The sequence below is a fragment of the Macaca fascicularis genome, chromosome 2, assembly GCF_037993035.2.
Source record: "Macaca fascicularis isolate 582-1 chromosome 2, T2T-MFA8v1.1".
NCBI classification, from domain to species: domain Eukaryota; kingdom Metazoa; phylum Chordata; class Mammalia; order Primates; family Cercopithecidae; genus Macaca; species Macaca fascicularis.
In genome coordinates, this window is record NC_088376.1 from 15307417 (window position 1) to 15323401 (window position 15985).

General features: G+C 41.7%; 1 protein-coding gene and 1 pseudogene across 3 annotated transcripts in view; one reads left to right on the forward strand and one right to left on the reverse strand.

Annotated features, from left to right (window-relative positions):
- The window catches only part of GLB1 (galactosidase beta 1), a 110684-nt gene that overhangs the window by 5370 nt on the left and 89329 nt on the right, over positions 1-15985 (forward strand). Inside the window, exon 1 of one of the 3 annotated variants that reach the window (XM_065539801.2) lies at positions 265-898. The exons of the other annotated variants lie outside the window; for them this stretch is intronic. Within the exon in view, the coding sequence (XP_065395873.1) occupies positions 875-898 (24 nt within the window). The 5' untranslated portion in view covers positions 265-874. Of the gene's footprint in view, positions 1-264; positions 899-15985 lie in introns of those variants that run through there. 3 annotated transcript variants of the gene reach the window in all.
- Positions 15021-15437, reverse strand: LOC123571916 (small ubiquitin-related modifier 2 pseudogene; annotated as a pseudogene).

Consider the following 15985-nt stretch of genomic DNA (forward strand, 5'->3'; position numbering starts at 1 on the left):
CTTTCTAAGTGGTTTGCTTGAGGCTGATTTCAACTTACCCATACCGGCATGGACTGGAGCCTGGAAGGGAGTCAGCTAGTTTCAGTGTAGGATGTCTTACATTTGAAGAAGAGTCAGGAAACTGGAACCCTCCACCTCCGACCCCACGTTTGGGTTTGATTTTTCTGTGAGCAGCCGGGCTCACTCTGTCAGTGGGGGAGATGAGGCCTGCATGGGAGTGGCAGTGCTGTGTGCCTCTGGCAGGGCCTGCAGACTCCTCTCCCTGGGCCTGGCTGTGGAATGCAGACTGTTCTTCCTGCTAGGTGGCTTCCAACCCACTTGCTTGACCCTTTAAGAGCTGCCCTTGGGCTCTGGCCATGAAATGATAGGGCCATCCCCACTGGCTTCTAGACCCATAGAAAAACCAGGCAGGGATTATGATGTCTGGAGTGACCCTGTTGGCCTGGCCCTTTTGCCGGAAGCAACAGATTGTTTGATCCTGAGATGGAGATAAGCACCTGTGTTAGAAAAGGCCTCACTGAGAAGACAGGGCTGGGCCAGTTTCCTGCTGGGTGATTTAGGCTTGTGATGGATAGTCTTCCTCCGATGGGGACTGAAGAAACTCGCTTTGACTGGAGAGGCTAACCCTGCTACTCACTCGTTGGGCAGCGGTGGGTGGGTAACTTTCCCTTACTGAGCCTTGGTTTCCATCAACCCTAAAATGGGGATAATTATCGCATCTACCTCAAGATTGTTTTGTCAGGAGGGATCCATCAAGCCTTGTGCATGAGTTCCACATGGCACAGTGTGCACAGTGAACACTCAATGTTAATTTTTCAGCTTTCCAGTGGAGCTTGCTAAGGAACTGTGTTGGGCACAGGTGCCCGGAGGATTCATGAAGCAGCCAGTCCTGAGGAATGTGAGTGGGTAACGAGTTGCCTGCTGCTGGGGCCGGTGATGTGTCAAAGCAGCAACTGCTGGGGGTTTGCCTTCCTCCCCTCGTGCGCATTCTGGCAGGCAAAGGGGGTTTCTTCCTTTCCTCTTTGTTTTCCTGGTGTATAGTGCGGTTCTGGGGGATCTGGAGACCACCCTTTTTGTTCCCAGGCAGCCACAGTATTGACAGTGGGCCATCCCATGCAGTTTAAAATGTATCTTTGAGTTGAAATTTTGGTGGTTTCCTTATTCTTTTCTCTCTTCCCTGTCCTTCCAAACTCACTTTTCTTGTGACCCGACTGCATTTTGTGAATCATCCTTCCTCCCTTTCAGTTCTCGCTTTGGATTTCACTAGGTGGGCTCCATGGTGCCATTTCACTTCCACTGTTTGGTGCCACTGGTAATGTTTGACTCACCTGTCGTGTGTTATTTCACTGATTTCTTGATTTTGCATCTTTCTTATCAGTGACCTGGGCTTGATGAAATTAGCTTTCATGAAGTCCTTTTTTTTGTTGTTTAATTTTGCATCCTTACCTCTTTTCTTTCTCTTGAATGCCATCATTGTGTGGTCTTATATACCCTTCATCCACTCTGAAGTCCTTGCTTGACTGATTGCTTTCTATTAGCAGAAAGAAAACAGGTCCATTCCATGTATCTGAGAAACAACATCAACACCCTCTCATATCTGGTTTGTATTCCCTGGCTCGGCGGACATTTTTCCAGCAGAAATTTCTCCATCACTGTCCAGATTCTGGCCCTGGTGGGCAGGACTCCATGACACCTTTATTGCCTCTGTTCAACATTCTTAAACCATTGACCTTCTTTTTTTTGTTTGTTTGTGGCTGGGGGAGGTGGTGAGAGACATTACTTGAAGCTTGATCATTCTTTCAGTTTCATTTGTTTATTTTTAATCTGTTAGATGCAAATTGAAATGCAATGCTTTTTGAAGATTAGCAATAGCATCTGTAGTATATGATGCTGTTACAAAATAATAAATTAATCCTGCTTCCATTCCTACCAAATACCCATCCATGCTTTTTTCCCCTCGTATTTTGTTTGGTTCGTTTTAAACTTTTCGTACATGTACCTATCTCCCAGCTTTCACAAGGATGACAAGACCATTCTGCCATCATTTCTCGGCTACCCCTGCCCCACTTGTACTCTTTATTTTTTGGCTGGAGTATAATTAAGGTAAATCATAGAAAACATAACGTTACCCCAAAATTACTTCAGTATGAATCCTTTTTCAAAAAGCATACCTATAATGTCATTATCGTATCCAGTGAAATTAACAGTGATTCTTGAATATTATCTAATAGCTAGTTAGGAGATTTGGGGCTAGTAGCCAGATTTTCGACCTCTTTAAAGAAGTGTTCTTTCCACTGTCTGAGTATTAAGTAGCTGTATCTGTCACAAATGAGTATAGGATTCAAATGCAATTAATTGTGTGAAGAGTTAGTGTTTAGTTTTCGTGATTATCTCAATTATATTTTTTATTGTGGCAAAAAATTGACTGTCTTAACCATTTTTTTTGTTCTTTTTGTTGCTGTTGATCTTAACCATTTTTAAGTGAACAGTTCAACAGTGTTAAGTATATTCACATTGTTGTGAAATTGATCTAATTGATCTGTAGAACTTTTTCATCTTGCAACTCTATACCCATTGAGCAACAAGGCTCCATTTCCCCCTTCCTCCAGCCCCTGGTGACCACAATTCTATTTTCTGTTTCTATGGCTTTGACTACTTTAGATACCTCATAGAAGTGAAATCATGCAGTTTTTGTCTTTTTGTGGCGGGCTTGTTTCAGTTAGTATAATGACCTTAAGGTTGTGGCACGTGACTGGATTTCTATTCTTTTTAAGGCTGGACCACAGTAATATTCTGTTGTATTTTTATGCCACATTTTGTTTATCCATGTTGAGCATGTTTTCATGGGCTTGTTGGCCACTTGTATACCTTCTTTGGAGAAATGTCTATTCAAGTCCTTTGCCTATCTTTAAATCAGATTATTTAATTTATTGTTGTAGAGATGTAGGAGTTCTTTATGTATTCTGGATATTAACCCCTTATCAGATATGTAATTTGCAGATATTTTCTTCAGTTCTGTACATTGCCTTTTCACTTCTTGTGACCTTTGATGCACAGAGTTTTAAAGTCTGATGTAGGCCCATTTCTCTATTTTCACTTTTGTGTTTGTGCTTTTGGCATCATATCCAAAAAATCATTGCCAAATTCAATATCATGTAGCTTTTTTTCCCATGTTTTCTTCTAGGAGTGTTATAGTTTTGGGTCTTATGTTTAGGTCTTTAACCCGTATTGAATTAATTTTTGTGTATGGTGTAAGATAAGGGTCCAACTTCATTCTCTTGCATGCGAATATCCAGATTTCCCAGCACTGTTTTCTGAAGAAATTGTCCTTTTCTCATCAAGAGGTCTTGGCATCTTTGTTGAAAATCATTTGACCATATACACAAGGGTTTATTTCTGGGTGTTCTATTCTCTTTCATTGCTCTATTTGTCTGTCTTTATGCCGTTACCATGTTATTTTGATTACTATAGCTTTGTTTTGAAATCAGGAGGTATGAGTCTTTCAACTTTGCTCTTCTTTTTCAAGACTGTTTTGTCTATTTGGTGTCTGTTTAGATTCTGTATGAATTTTAGGATAAATTTTTCTATTTCTACAAGAAATGCTATTGGGATTTTTATAGGGATTGTGTTGAATCTGTAAATTGCTTTGGGTAGTATGAACATCTTAACAATATGAATCTTCCACTCCATGAACATAGGATGTTTTTTCCATTTGTTTGTATCTTCTTTAATTTCTTTTAACAGTGTTTTGTAGTTTTCAGTGTCGTCTTTCACCTTAGTTAGGCCTATTTCTAAGTATTTTATTCTTTTTGATGCTTTTTTAAATGGAATTTTTTAAAATTCCATTTAGGATTGTTCATTTTTAGTGTATAGAGATGCAACTGATTTTGGTGTGTTGCCTTTGTATCCTGCAACTTTGCTGAATTCATTTATTAGTTCTAACAGTGTTGTGTGTGTGTGTGTGTGTGTGTGTGTGTGTAATCTTTAGGGTTTCCTTCATCTAAGATTATGTCATCCGCAAACAGATCACTTTACATCTCCTTTCTAATTTGAATGCCTTTTATTTCTAGTTGCTCTGACTAGGACTTCCAAAACTATTTGAGTAGATGTGGCAAAAGCAGACATCTTGTCTTGTTCCTGATCTTAGAGGAAAAGCTTACAGTCTTTCACTATTGAGTATGATGTTAGCTATGGGCTTTTCACATGTGGACTTTATGATGTGGAGGTAGTTTTCTTCTATTTTGCATTTGTTGAGTTGTTGGGTTTTTTTAAATCATGAAAGGGTGTTGAATCTTGTCATGCTTTCTCTGCCTCAATTTAGATTATCATGTGGTTTTTGCCCTTTATTCTGTTAATTTGGTGTATTACATTGATTTTTATATGTTAAACCATTCTTGCATTTTAGGAGTAAATCCCACTTGATCATAGTATATAATCCTTTTAATGCATTGTTGAATTCAGTTTGCTAGTATTTTGTTGAGGATTTTTACATCAATATTCACCAGGAATATGATCGTACTATAGTTTTCTTGTAATGTATTTTTCTGGCTTTGGTATTAGGATAATATTGGTTTCATAGAATAAATTTGGAAATGTTCCTTCTCCTCAACTTTTGTAAGAGTTTCAGGAGGATTGGTATTAATTCTTCTTTAAATGTTTGGTAGAATTCTCCAGTGAAGCCATCTGGTTCTAGGTTTTTCTTTGAGGTGTGTGTGTGTGTGTGTGTGTGTGACACATAGTCTCGCTCTGTCGCCCAGGCTGGAGTGCAGAGGCGTGATCTTGGCTCACTGCAACCTCTGCCTCCCGGGTTCAATCGATTCTCCTTCCTCAGCCTCCCAAGTGGCTAGGACCACAGGCACGTGCCACCACGCCCGGCTAATTTTTGTATTTTTAGTAGAGATGAGTTTTCACCATGTTGGCCAGGCTGGTCTCAAACTCCTACCTCAAATGATCTGGCCGTCTCCGCCTCCCAAAGTGCTGGGATTACAGACAGGAGACACCGTGCCCAACCTCTTTGAGGTTTTTGATTACTGATTCAATCTTTTTAATAGCTATTGGTCTGTACAGATTTTCTGTTTCTTCATGATTCAGTCTTGGTGGGCTGGGTGTGTCTAGAAATTTATCCATATCTCCTATGTTATCCAATTTGTTGGCATACAGTTATTCATGCTATTCTCTTACAATCCTTTATTTCTGTGGCATCAGTTATAATGCCCTCTCTTCATTTCTGATTTATTTATATATTCTTTTTTTAAAATCTAGTTAAGTTTCTCAATTTTGTTGATTTTTTTTCAAAAACCAACTCGTTTTTTTTTTCTACTATCTTTCTATTCTCTTTTGTTTATTTCTGCTCTAATCTTTTATTGTCTTTTGCTAGCTTTGGGTTTTTTTTTTTTTTTTTCTTCTTCTTCTTATGGAATTGTCTTTTTATAGTTACTTTGTTTGAAACAGGAATGAAAAATAGGTCTATATTTTGCCTGTGGTATGTTTCTTCAGTTTCCTTAAGTCTATAACATCCCCCTTTCCTTATTTTATGTCATTTATTTGTTCAAGTTATCTGGGTCGTATGTCTTAAAATTTTATGCATTTTGGATTTTGGTGTCGTTTAACGTGTTCATATTTTCTGTGAGTTCGTAGAGCTAAAGCTCTCTAAAGGTTAGAGCTAGAGGCTGGATAGATTCAGGTTCAACCTTTTCCCTTTTTGGGTAGGAAGACCTTTGCTTCAGTGATGCTAAGATTGACCTGTCGGCCCAGGTGTTGTCAGCTTGATCGCTCCACTAGAAAATTCCTCATTATCTTTCCATTTAATGTTTCAGCAGTCATTGGTGATTGTTGCCTAATGTCATTATTTCACTAAAGATTGCAAAATGATGATTCGTAAAATTCTACCCTTTTTTCCCCTGCATTTACTAGCTATGGATCCTTTACAAAGAACCTCCTCATCAATTGTGTGGTTACTCTGAAAAAGCCTATAACAAAGGCAAGACAGATACTAGATTCTTTCACTTGATTCCTTAGTTTATAGCATAATGAGCTGATACCACAGCAACCTCCAAGAATGACTAATAAGCTTTTCTTCTGAGTGGGTGAAAATATTGTTAGGAATTTAGATATTTAGATATTTTATATGTCTGATGCTTTTTAGTTCATCAAAGTGTTACATCTTTTAATACTCAAAATAGCCCATCTTTAGCCAGTTGGGACCTTTTCATTTTTCATTTTTTACTTTTTAGAGTCATGGTCTTGCTCTGTTGTTCAGTCTGGAGTGCAGTGGTGTGACTATAACTCACTGCACTCTCAATTTCCTGGGCTCAAGCGATGCACTCACTTTGGCCTCCAAGTAGCTAGGACTACAGGCACGCACCACCACACCTGGCTCTTTTTTTTTTTTTTTTTTCTTTCTTTTTTTGGTAGAGACAGAGTCTCTCTGTGTTGCCCAGGCTGGTCTCAAACTTCTGGCCTCGGCCGGGCGCGGTGGCTCACGCCTGTAATCCCAGCACTGTGGGAGGCCGAGGCGGGCGGATCACAAGGTCAGGAGATCGAGACCATCCTGGCTAACACTGTGAAACCCCGTCTCTACTAAAAATGCAAAAAATTAGCCGGGCGAGGCGGCGGGCGCCTGTAGTCCCAGCTACTCGGGAGGCTGAGGCAGGAGAATGGCGTGAACCCGGGAGGCGGAGCTTGCAGTGAGCCGAGATCGCGCCACTGCACTCCAGCCTGGGCGACTAAGCGAGACTCTGTCTCAAAAAAAAAAAAAAAAAAAAAAAAAAACTTCTGGCCTCAAGCAGTCCTCAGCCTCCCGAAATGCTGGGATTACTGGTGTGAACCTGTAATCAGCCTCACAAAATGCTGGGATTACAGGTGTGAACCACTGCACTTGAGCTGGTTGGAGCCCTGTCATCTTGTTGTTTTGATGAGACCCTAGTAGTTTTTTGTTTTTTGTTTTTTTTTTTAATAGTTCTAGCGCTGTTTTGTACATCTTATGCCACAGACTTGGATTAACTAATTTGTTGAAGAAGCAGTTCTGGTTACTTTTAGTGGGAAATGTTTGCAGACCACAATTTAGGCACTATATGGGTTAGATTGCTTAGATTAGATTGCTGCCTGCTGATATCATTTCCAAACTGTGTCTGTGGGTATTGCTAGGAAATGCAATACTTTTTTAGGGAGAAAAAACAAATCATAAATGTGTACTAGTATTTCCAATTCAAATGAGAGATTGTGGATTTTATTGTTTTTTAATGAACTATATTTTTTAGAGTAGTTTTAGCCTTATAGCAAAATTGAGGGGAAGGTACAGAGATTTTCCTGTATCTCTTGATTATGGGGTTCTTAATTTTGTTTGGTTTTATGTTTGTTTCTCTCTCTCTCTCTCTTTTTTTTTTGAAACAGAGTCTTGCTCTGTCACTCTGATTGGACTGCAGTGACGCCATCACTACTCACTGCAGCCTCAACTATTCTGGGCTCAAGCAATCCTCCCACCTCAGCCTCCCAAGTAGGTGGGACCACAGGCGTGTGCCACCATACCCAGCTAACTTTTATTTATTTTTTGTAGAGATGGGATCTCATTTTGTTGCCCAGGCTGGAACTTCTGGGGTCAAGCCATCCGCCCACCTCAGCCTCCCAAAGTGCTAGGATTACAGGCATGAGCCACTGCACCCAGCCTGTTTCTCTTTCATACTGAAAAATTTGGTTCTTAGTAACCTAATGTAGTTACTTAGTTTTTTTATCTTACTACATAGATAACAGAACCAAAATAGTAATGTCAATGTGGTTATTAAGATGAAGTCTACTGAATGCAGTTTGCTTTTGTTTTCTTCCTGAATGCAATTTAAGCTGTATTTTTATCCTTAGGCCAAATATGGTCAATGTAGTGTGGAAAGTTAGGTCTGTATGTTTTTAATTTTAAAGAAATTATATATTTTTAAATTTAATTTTTATTTTTTTAAACTGCGCATTTACCTTTTCTCTGAGATGAGGGGGCACATATTTTAAATCTGTGCATGTCCAGAGTCCGTGAGGATTGGGAATCAGTCCAAAGCTGTGCTCACTTCTCCTCCTCTTCCACTGTGATTTGTCTTCTTTACCCAGTCTTTTGGAATGCTGAACAAAAATGTTTTTGGCACAAGACAGGCATGAAAAAATAAAGTTAATAAAAATTGAAAGCATAAGCTACAGCAGATTATCCACAGATTCCTCCATCTCCATATAGATTATCACCATTGCTTGCACCTGTTTTCCTTCTCCAGCCTATCTGATGGAATGGTGCTTCCATGGCATGTGGTGTTTGGAAGGCTCTTAGCTCTGACATAGTCAGAGTTTGACCCATAGTCACCTGAAACATTTCTTCTCTTTCTCTATGTTCTATGAACTGAGGGGTCTGAGAAGTCCATGGTATGCAAATAGCCTTCCAGCCCGTTCCCTCTCCCCTTGCCTCTATCCATGTTCCCTCAGCCCCAGGGTGCTTGCAGGCTAAGAGGACTGAGTCTCTGCCATCCTGGAGCTGAACAGCTCGTGTCAGGAATCCCCCAGGCCCTTGAGTCTCGAAGGTGAGTTGTAGGGGTGTGTAGGGTGCTGGGGATTGAGATCTGCTGAGTAGGTGCTTACCAGAGTTACACTGAGGGACCTGAAGACAGATCATCTTCACATAATCAGCATGACCCAGAATCTGCGATGTCACTGGGCTTCTTTTATTTCTTTAGTCAAGGAATGTGCACAAGTAATACAAATATAATTATTTTTAATCCCAGGGATTAGGGAACTTGGGGGGTGTTCACATTACCTGATGATGTCAATATTGTGTTGTGTTTAATTTTTGTTTTAAAAGAGATGCTTATTACTGAAATAATCTAACCTGAATAAATAACTTTTTTAAAATTACATTGGCCAGTATTAGGTTCCTGGTATGTATTTGGTGTTTTGTTTGTACTGCTGGGTTTTTTTCCCTCCAGTATTGGATGCGTTAATGGGGGGCCTTAAGAAGTTATGAATTTTGATTTGTTCAGAATTGCTTTTTATAAGTTTTCTGTGACCTCATGCACTAAATACTGATGCTTCCACACTTCTGCAAGTATGAAATAAAAGTATGTGTCTTCAGTATTGCATTCCTGCGCCAATTCATTTAGAAGGATATAATTTGCACTCAGGTCAAATCTTGCATTATTTGCATTTGGGAGGAATACACTATGAAGGCAGTTTTCTCTCTCTCTCTGTCTCCTTTTTCCTCCTCCTTTCCTTCTTTCTTCCTCCTATTCCCACTTTTTTTTTTTTGAGATGGAGTTTTGTTCTTGTTGCCCAGGCTGGAGTGCAGTGGTGTGATCTTGGCATCCTGCAACCTCTGCCTCCCAGGTTCAAGGGATTCTCCTGCCTCAGCCTCCAAGTAGCTGGGATTATAGGCATGGGCCACCACACCCAGCTAATTTTTGTATTTTTAGTATAGATGAGGTTTTGCCATGTTCATCAGGCTGGTCTCGAACTCCCGACCTCACGTGATCCACCTGCCTCCGCCTCTCAAATTTCTGGGATTACAGACGTGAGCCACTGCGCCTGGCCTATTCCTACTTTTTTTGATCGCCTTCTGTCAGTGGTGCCACAGCTCAGAGGAAGCTCAAAGGAAGCTGGCTCTTTAGGTGGGATCTTCTTAGGTCCGTAACTTTTGAGAGGGGTCACCTCGGGTCCATGAAGTGGACTGTCCCTGTTTACTTTAGTTGTGACAGTCAACAATGATGAGCTGTCTTTTAACTGATACTGCCTGCAGCTGTTCATCTCGATCCCCTCTCTGCGGCTTTTCCAGGTTTTTGTTTCAGAGACATGTCCCCTGCTCACCTGGTTCAAATAACATGGTGGTGTTCGTGTCTCAGACCATGACGGTCCATGAATGCACAGACAGTCCAGGTCTCGTGTGATACAGCAGGGCAGTGGACACAGCCCCAGGCAAGAGGGAGAATATACTGCTATCCTGCCCACTCACGAACTGTTTTCAATCCTTTTTATCAGTAGGATTTGAAAAGATTAGAACATTAATTGCAAACCAAATATCAGAGGCTGTGTTGTTCTGTCCCAGTGGTAATCCCACACCCACGTGGTAGCTGCTGTTGGAGCTACTACTCAGTTAATTAAGTGGCCACCATCATGTACCATGATCTGTTTTTTCTGGCAGAGGCTCACAGGCAATTTGAATGAACATGATGGAAATGATCTTTAAGTCTTTGTGGAGGGGGCACTCATAGCTACAATTCCCAGAGGATTGTGGTCTTGCTTCAGATTTATCTTGAGTGGGAGTGGGGAGTGGGCAGTTCCAGAGCTTCCCCTTGATTCGTGGTGGCTCCTACTCATGATGAGGGTTCTGCAGGCCATTATGTAAAACCATCCCACTTTGAGCTCAGAGCCAGGGAAATAACCATGTGACGGATCCTCTGATTTGTTGGACTCTCTGTGAAAAGGACTGGGGCCAAGGCTCCCTTTATCCCTGGCCTCCCTAAGAGTGATAAGGGAGAGTGATGGCATTTCAGGTTCCCTGGTGCTACCATGTCAGTTCACACTGTATCCAACAGTCCTCAGAAGGGGGTGGCCTTGGGGTGCCCCTTTTCTTAGGACACAGTTACCCTGAATCTTGTTGGGAAGGACTGGAGGAATATTCACTGTGTGGACTTGGGGTGGTGTTATAGGGGCCTTCCTCAAGGGGATCCATCCAGCCTTTCCTTCAGTCAAATTTTGTTGACTGTATGTTGGAGAACTGGCTCAAAGCTAGGAATTGGATGTAGGAATCTCAATTTTCCATGCAGTTGTTGACATTAGCCTTTTGCTCACAAGTTTTTAAATATGTCAAGCAGTACTCTTGTCGATTGCCTGGCCATCTCACCCCACAGGAATGTGTGTCTTACGAGCCACCGGGTAAGGTCACTCCTGGTCCGCAGGTCAGCACACCCTGGTTGCCACTGTGACCTTGGTGGTCGTTGTGGTAATTGTGCCTTCCTGCTTCTGATGGTTAAGCGGTCTCACGTTGGTTATGCCAGAACCTCATCATCCCCAGTGACACTAGAGCGTCCCTTGCCATGGCAGCATCCCCCGTCATTCTTGCCTGCAAAGGATGGGCTTCCCAAGCATGCCAGGGCCCTCCTCACCAGTGCCTTCCTTCCTGAAGGGAGAGTTCTCTGGGCTCTCCTGGGGAATAGAGCCAGGTAGTGGGGTCTCTGGTCATCCTTTCTACATTCCCACCTCTTGAGCCATTTCTCAGGATGCAGTCCTGGCATCCTCACCTCATTTCCTGTTAACCAGTGTCATGTCTAGTTTCCAAGGATCCTCCCAACAGCATAGAGACTGGGCTCTTACCAATAGAATATGGGTCATGGGAGAATACACCCTACCAGTAACTTCCCCATATCTGGCCTGGGATCTTCCCCCTCAAGGTCCATTCTCAGTGACCCCCATGGTTAGGTCTTACTTTTCTGGCTGGAGATGTGACTCTCTTTAAACACTGCCACAGAAGCCTCTGACATTCATAGGATGCCCTGAGTGGATGGCTCACCTGAGCCTATCAAACAGTCACTGTCTTCAAAGCTTCCAAATCACTTAATAAAAGCCAGCTAACCTCACACTCTTTTCAATGACCAGTAACCCCCACCTCTGCCCTGCTCCAGGGGTGGAGCCAGTGCAGATACCAACTGCTCCCCTTCTCTCCATGCCTCCTCCCGGTCCTGCATAGTTGAGGGACTTGGTATTTGTCTTTGAGGCATTACTATGCCCCTTAGCACCAGCTATAGGGTTCTTGCTATTTGACATTCATGAGACAACAAGGTACAGACTCACATCCTGATGATCTGCTCTTGAGGCCACTCCTGGTACCAATTGTCATACTTTGGGTCCCTCTAGAAGCAGAACATTGGGTGCAGGTGGTTTGAGAAGTGATCCCAGAGCATAGGAGCGAGGGATAGGTGGAAAGAAGGGACAGCCTGGGTCAGAATGCATATCGGGGTTATCACTCTGGGAACCGGGACATGATTCTTCTGAGACTTCCTGAAAAGTGCACAAAGTGTCTCCAGAATGATTTGCCTAAAAGACAAGAGAATGCAGTTCTCCACCCTCTTTATCCCTCATTGGCTGAAGGTTGCCCCCAGGGGCATGGACTACCCAGTGCCCCTGGACTTCTGGGCTGAACCCATTCCCCCAGTGTTGGGGCAGGAAGGCAAAAAGACTTGAGATCTGAGTGTGAGTTGAGACAATCAGCACAAAGCATACTGAGCTGGCACAAGACCATTCACAGAGCTACAGCTGATGTAGGCATGTTTTTAAAACCCTTTTCAAGGCCAGGCGTGGTGGCTCATGTCTGTAGTCCCAGCACTTTGGGAGGCTGAGGCGGGCAGATCTCCTGAGGTCAGGAGCCCGAGACCAGCCTGGCCAACGTGGTGAAACCCTGTCTCTACTAAAAGTACAAAAATTAGCCAGGCGTGGGGGCGGGAGGCTGGGACAGGAAGATCGCTTGAACCGGGGAGGCGGAGGTTGCAGTGAGCCGAGACTGCGCCATTGCACTCCAGCCTGGGCCCCAAGAGTGAAACTCCATCTCAAAAAAAAAAAAACCCAAAAAAACCAAAAAAACACCTTTCAGGCTGGGCACGGTGGCTCATGCCTGCAATCCCACAACTTTGGGATCATGAGGTGGGAGGATTGCTTGAGGCTAGCAGTTGGAGACCAGCCTGGGCAACATAGTGAGATCCTGTCTCTACAGAAAATTTGAAAATTATTAGCTGAGCATGGTGGCACGCCCCTGTGGTCCCAGCTACTTGGGGACTGAGGTGGGAGGATCACTTGAGCCCAGGAGGTCAAGGCTGCAGTGAGCTATGATCATGCTGCTGCAATCCAGCCAGAGCAACTGAGCAAGAAAGACCCTGTCTCAAAAACAAAAAACTCTCCTCCTCTGCCTTCACCATATATCCATCAGAGACCATTTCACACTGGCAAGGGCTGCATACTCTCCAGAGCTGCATACGTTTGATCATGTATGTGTATTTGTATATATACAAACATACATGTACAATACACATACAGTATAAACCATAATTCATTTTATCAGTCTGCATTTTTATTTGTGTCAACATTTTGCTAGGAAAAATATTCAGAGAGAGTTGAAACATTATACCGTTAACATATTACTGTCAGTCCATCCCTCCATCTATCAATTCATCTTATTTTTTGGATGCATTTCAAAATAAGTTGCAGATATCAGTGCCCTCCTCTTGTTAAAATAAATACTTCAGCAGGCATATCATTAACTAGCAGTCAGTGTTTGTTAATAGCCCCTTTTTTCCCCAAGATAAAATTTACATACAATGAAATGCATATATCTTAAATGTACCATTTGATGAGTTTCAACAAATGCCTACACCTGCATAATCCAAAACCCTTATCTAGCTGTAGAACATTACCATTACCCCAGAAAGTTCCCTCATGTCCCTTCCCAGGCAATACCTGCCTCCACTCTCCCAGAGTTAACTATTCTGATTTTTTTCTCCCACCATGGATTAGATTTGCCTTTCCCAGGACTTCATATAAATAGGTTCATGCAGTATGAACCCAATTGTGTAAGGCTTCTTTCTCTCAACATTTTTGAGATTTATGTACATTATTACAAATACCAGTAGTTGTTCTTTTTTATTGCTGAGTAGTAGTCCATCATATACATATGCCATAGTTTGCTGAGGCAGGAGAATAACTTGAACCCAGGAGTTCAAGACTGCAACGTGATGTGATTGAGCCATTGCATTCCAGCCTGGGTGACGGAGCAAGACCCTGTATCCAAAAAATCTTAAAAAATTATAATAAGAAATAAAAAGTACTAAAAATAAAAGAATTAGGATCCAAACCAGGTTCACGCTGACCTAATGAATATCGTATCATGTCATATTACAAATATCATATCATACCTTATTACACATACCATATCACATATAATGATCTAATGCAATCATTAGGCGATGATTCCTCTGAAGTTCTTTCATTTCTAAAATACTCTCTTTCTTTTGATACCATTGATTTGTTGGAACAACTGAATCATTGGACTTTTAAAATGTCCCACATTTTGGATTTGGCTTATTGCTTCCTTACGGTATTGTTAGATTTGGGTTCAATTGTGATTTTGATTCAATAATGAGGACCACTTTCTAGGTGAGACTGTACTTCGTGTTAAATCATAACATGACAGACATAATGTCTGGCTATTCCACTTTTATTGAGGCTGAAATTGAGCAGATGGAGCACAAAAAAATATGCCCAGTCCTTCACACAATTTCCATCAGTGTTTCTAATGGTTTTAGCATCTATTGATGATTATAGCTTAAATCCATTTCATTAAGTGTTGGGAAAGAGGTGTTTTTCAGATGCTTTTATTCCTTCTGCATTTATTATTATTTTGAGACAGGGTCCCTCTCTGTCACCTGGCTGAAGTGCAGTGGCACCATTAAGTCTCACCATCACCTTGACTTCCTAGGCTCGAGCAATCTTCCCGCCTCAGCCTCCTGAGTAGCTAAGACTACCGGTGCCTGCCGCCACACCTGGCTAATTGTTTGTTTGTTTATTTATTTTAAACAAGAAATTTAAACAACAAGCTTCTTGACTTGAAGAAAAAACTATCTAGGATTCCTTTTTTTTTAGACTAATTTATCCCTACTTAAAGACAAACTGTCCTACATGTAACAGCTATGTACAATGAAGTTATAAAATTGTTCTTGGTTTTACAATGATAAATGAAAAACATTAACATTCTACAATTGAACAAGGTATGCAAAATTTTTATATATTTTTTTTTTGTTAAAACAGCCAAATAACTTACTGAAATATAAAGATAAGAGCGGAATGAGCATGCCACTAATGAAGAAAAGGGAGTATTTTAACAGAATCGGTATTTTTCCCCATCCCATCTCCACTTGATATCAGTCAAAATGTACCATTGGCTGTTTAGTAAAAAAATATGTATATATATACACTTGTGCACATATACCAGTTACTTTATGTACAATAAAGGAATGGGGAAAGGGGAAATGAAAGAATAGAGAAAACTATACTGTAGTAGTCAGGATGTGGTAGAACCAAATTGCAGTTTTCTAATTGAGAGTGTAATCTTGGTCTGTAAAGAACAGAGTTCTGGAGTGAAGTGGGAGGTTCCCTTTTTAGTAGACACCCCCTGTCTGCTGGTAGAACACATCAGTTGTATCTTCATCCTCCATTTCCAACTGAGGCGGTCTGTCTCTTTCATTGGTTGCCTGTCAAATTGGAATCTGATCTGTCTCATTGACCATCCCTATCATTCACAATAGGCTTTTCATTAGTTTACTAAGTGATGTATGCCTCTTAATCCTAAACTGCACCACAGAACCCGCCACCTTCAAATTAATATGATCATTGTTCTCAGTCTTGATTCTTTCCTTGGGCTTTTTGTCTGCCATGGCAGGCGCCGGAGTCTCAGCTGCCGCTTCACAAAAGAGGTACCAAGTCTGCACCGAATGAGTACATAAGCAGCACCAGGAGTGGAAGAAGAAGGAGGCGGCAGCGGTGGATGAAGGAGACACTAATTTTGTTAGCTTTTTTTTTTTTTTTTTTTAAATAGAGACAGGGTCTTGCCATGTTCCCCAGGCTGGTCTTGAACTCCTGGGCTCTAGCAATTCTCCTGCCTCGGCCTCCCAAATTGCTGGGATTACAGGCATGAGCCATTGTGTCCAGGCCCTTCTATATTTAATTAACTGGGATCCAGTGGAGAATTTTCCATTGTCAATGTTTTGGTAACCCTGAAATACTGCTTTTATGTGAACGGGAAGTAAACTGGTTGGCTCTTTCTCTGTATTTATCACAGAGTAATGAGTTGGTACTCTAGCAGTCTCCAAAGGTGACCAATGAATTTTTTCTCCTTGTATATTACGATGAACTGATCGGTGTTAATATACACGTAGTCATATTTTTTTTTATTGATATATCTCTTAAGTCTTTCACATGCTCT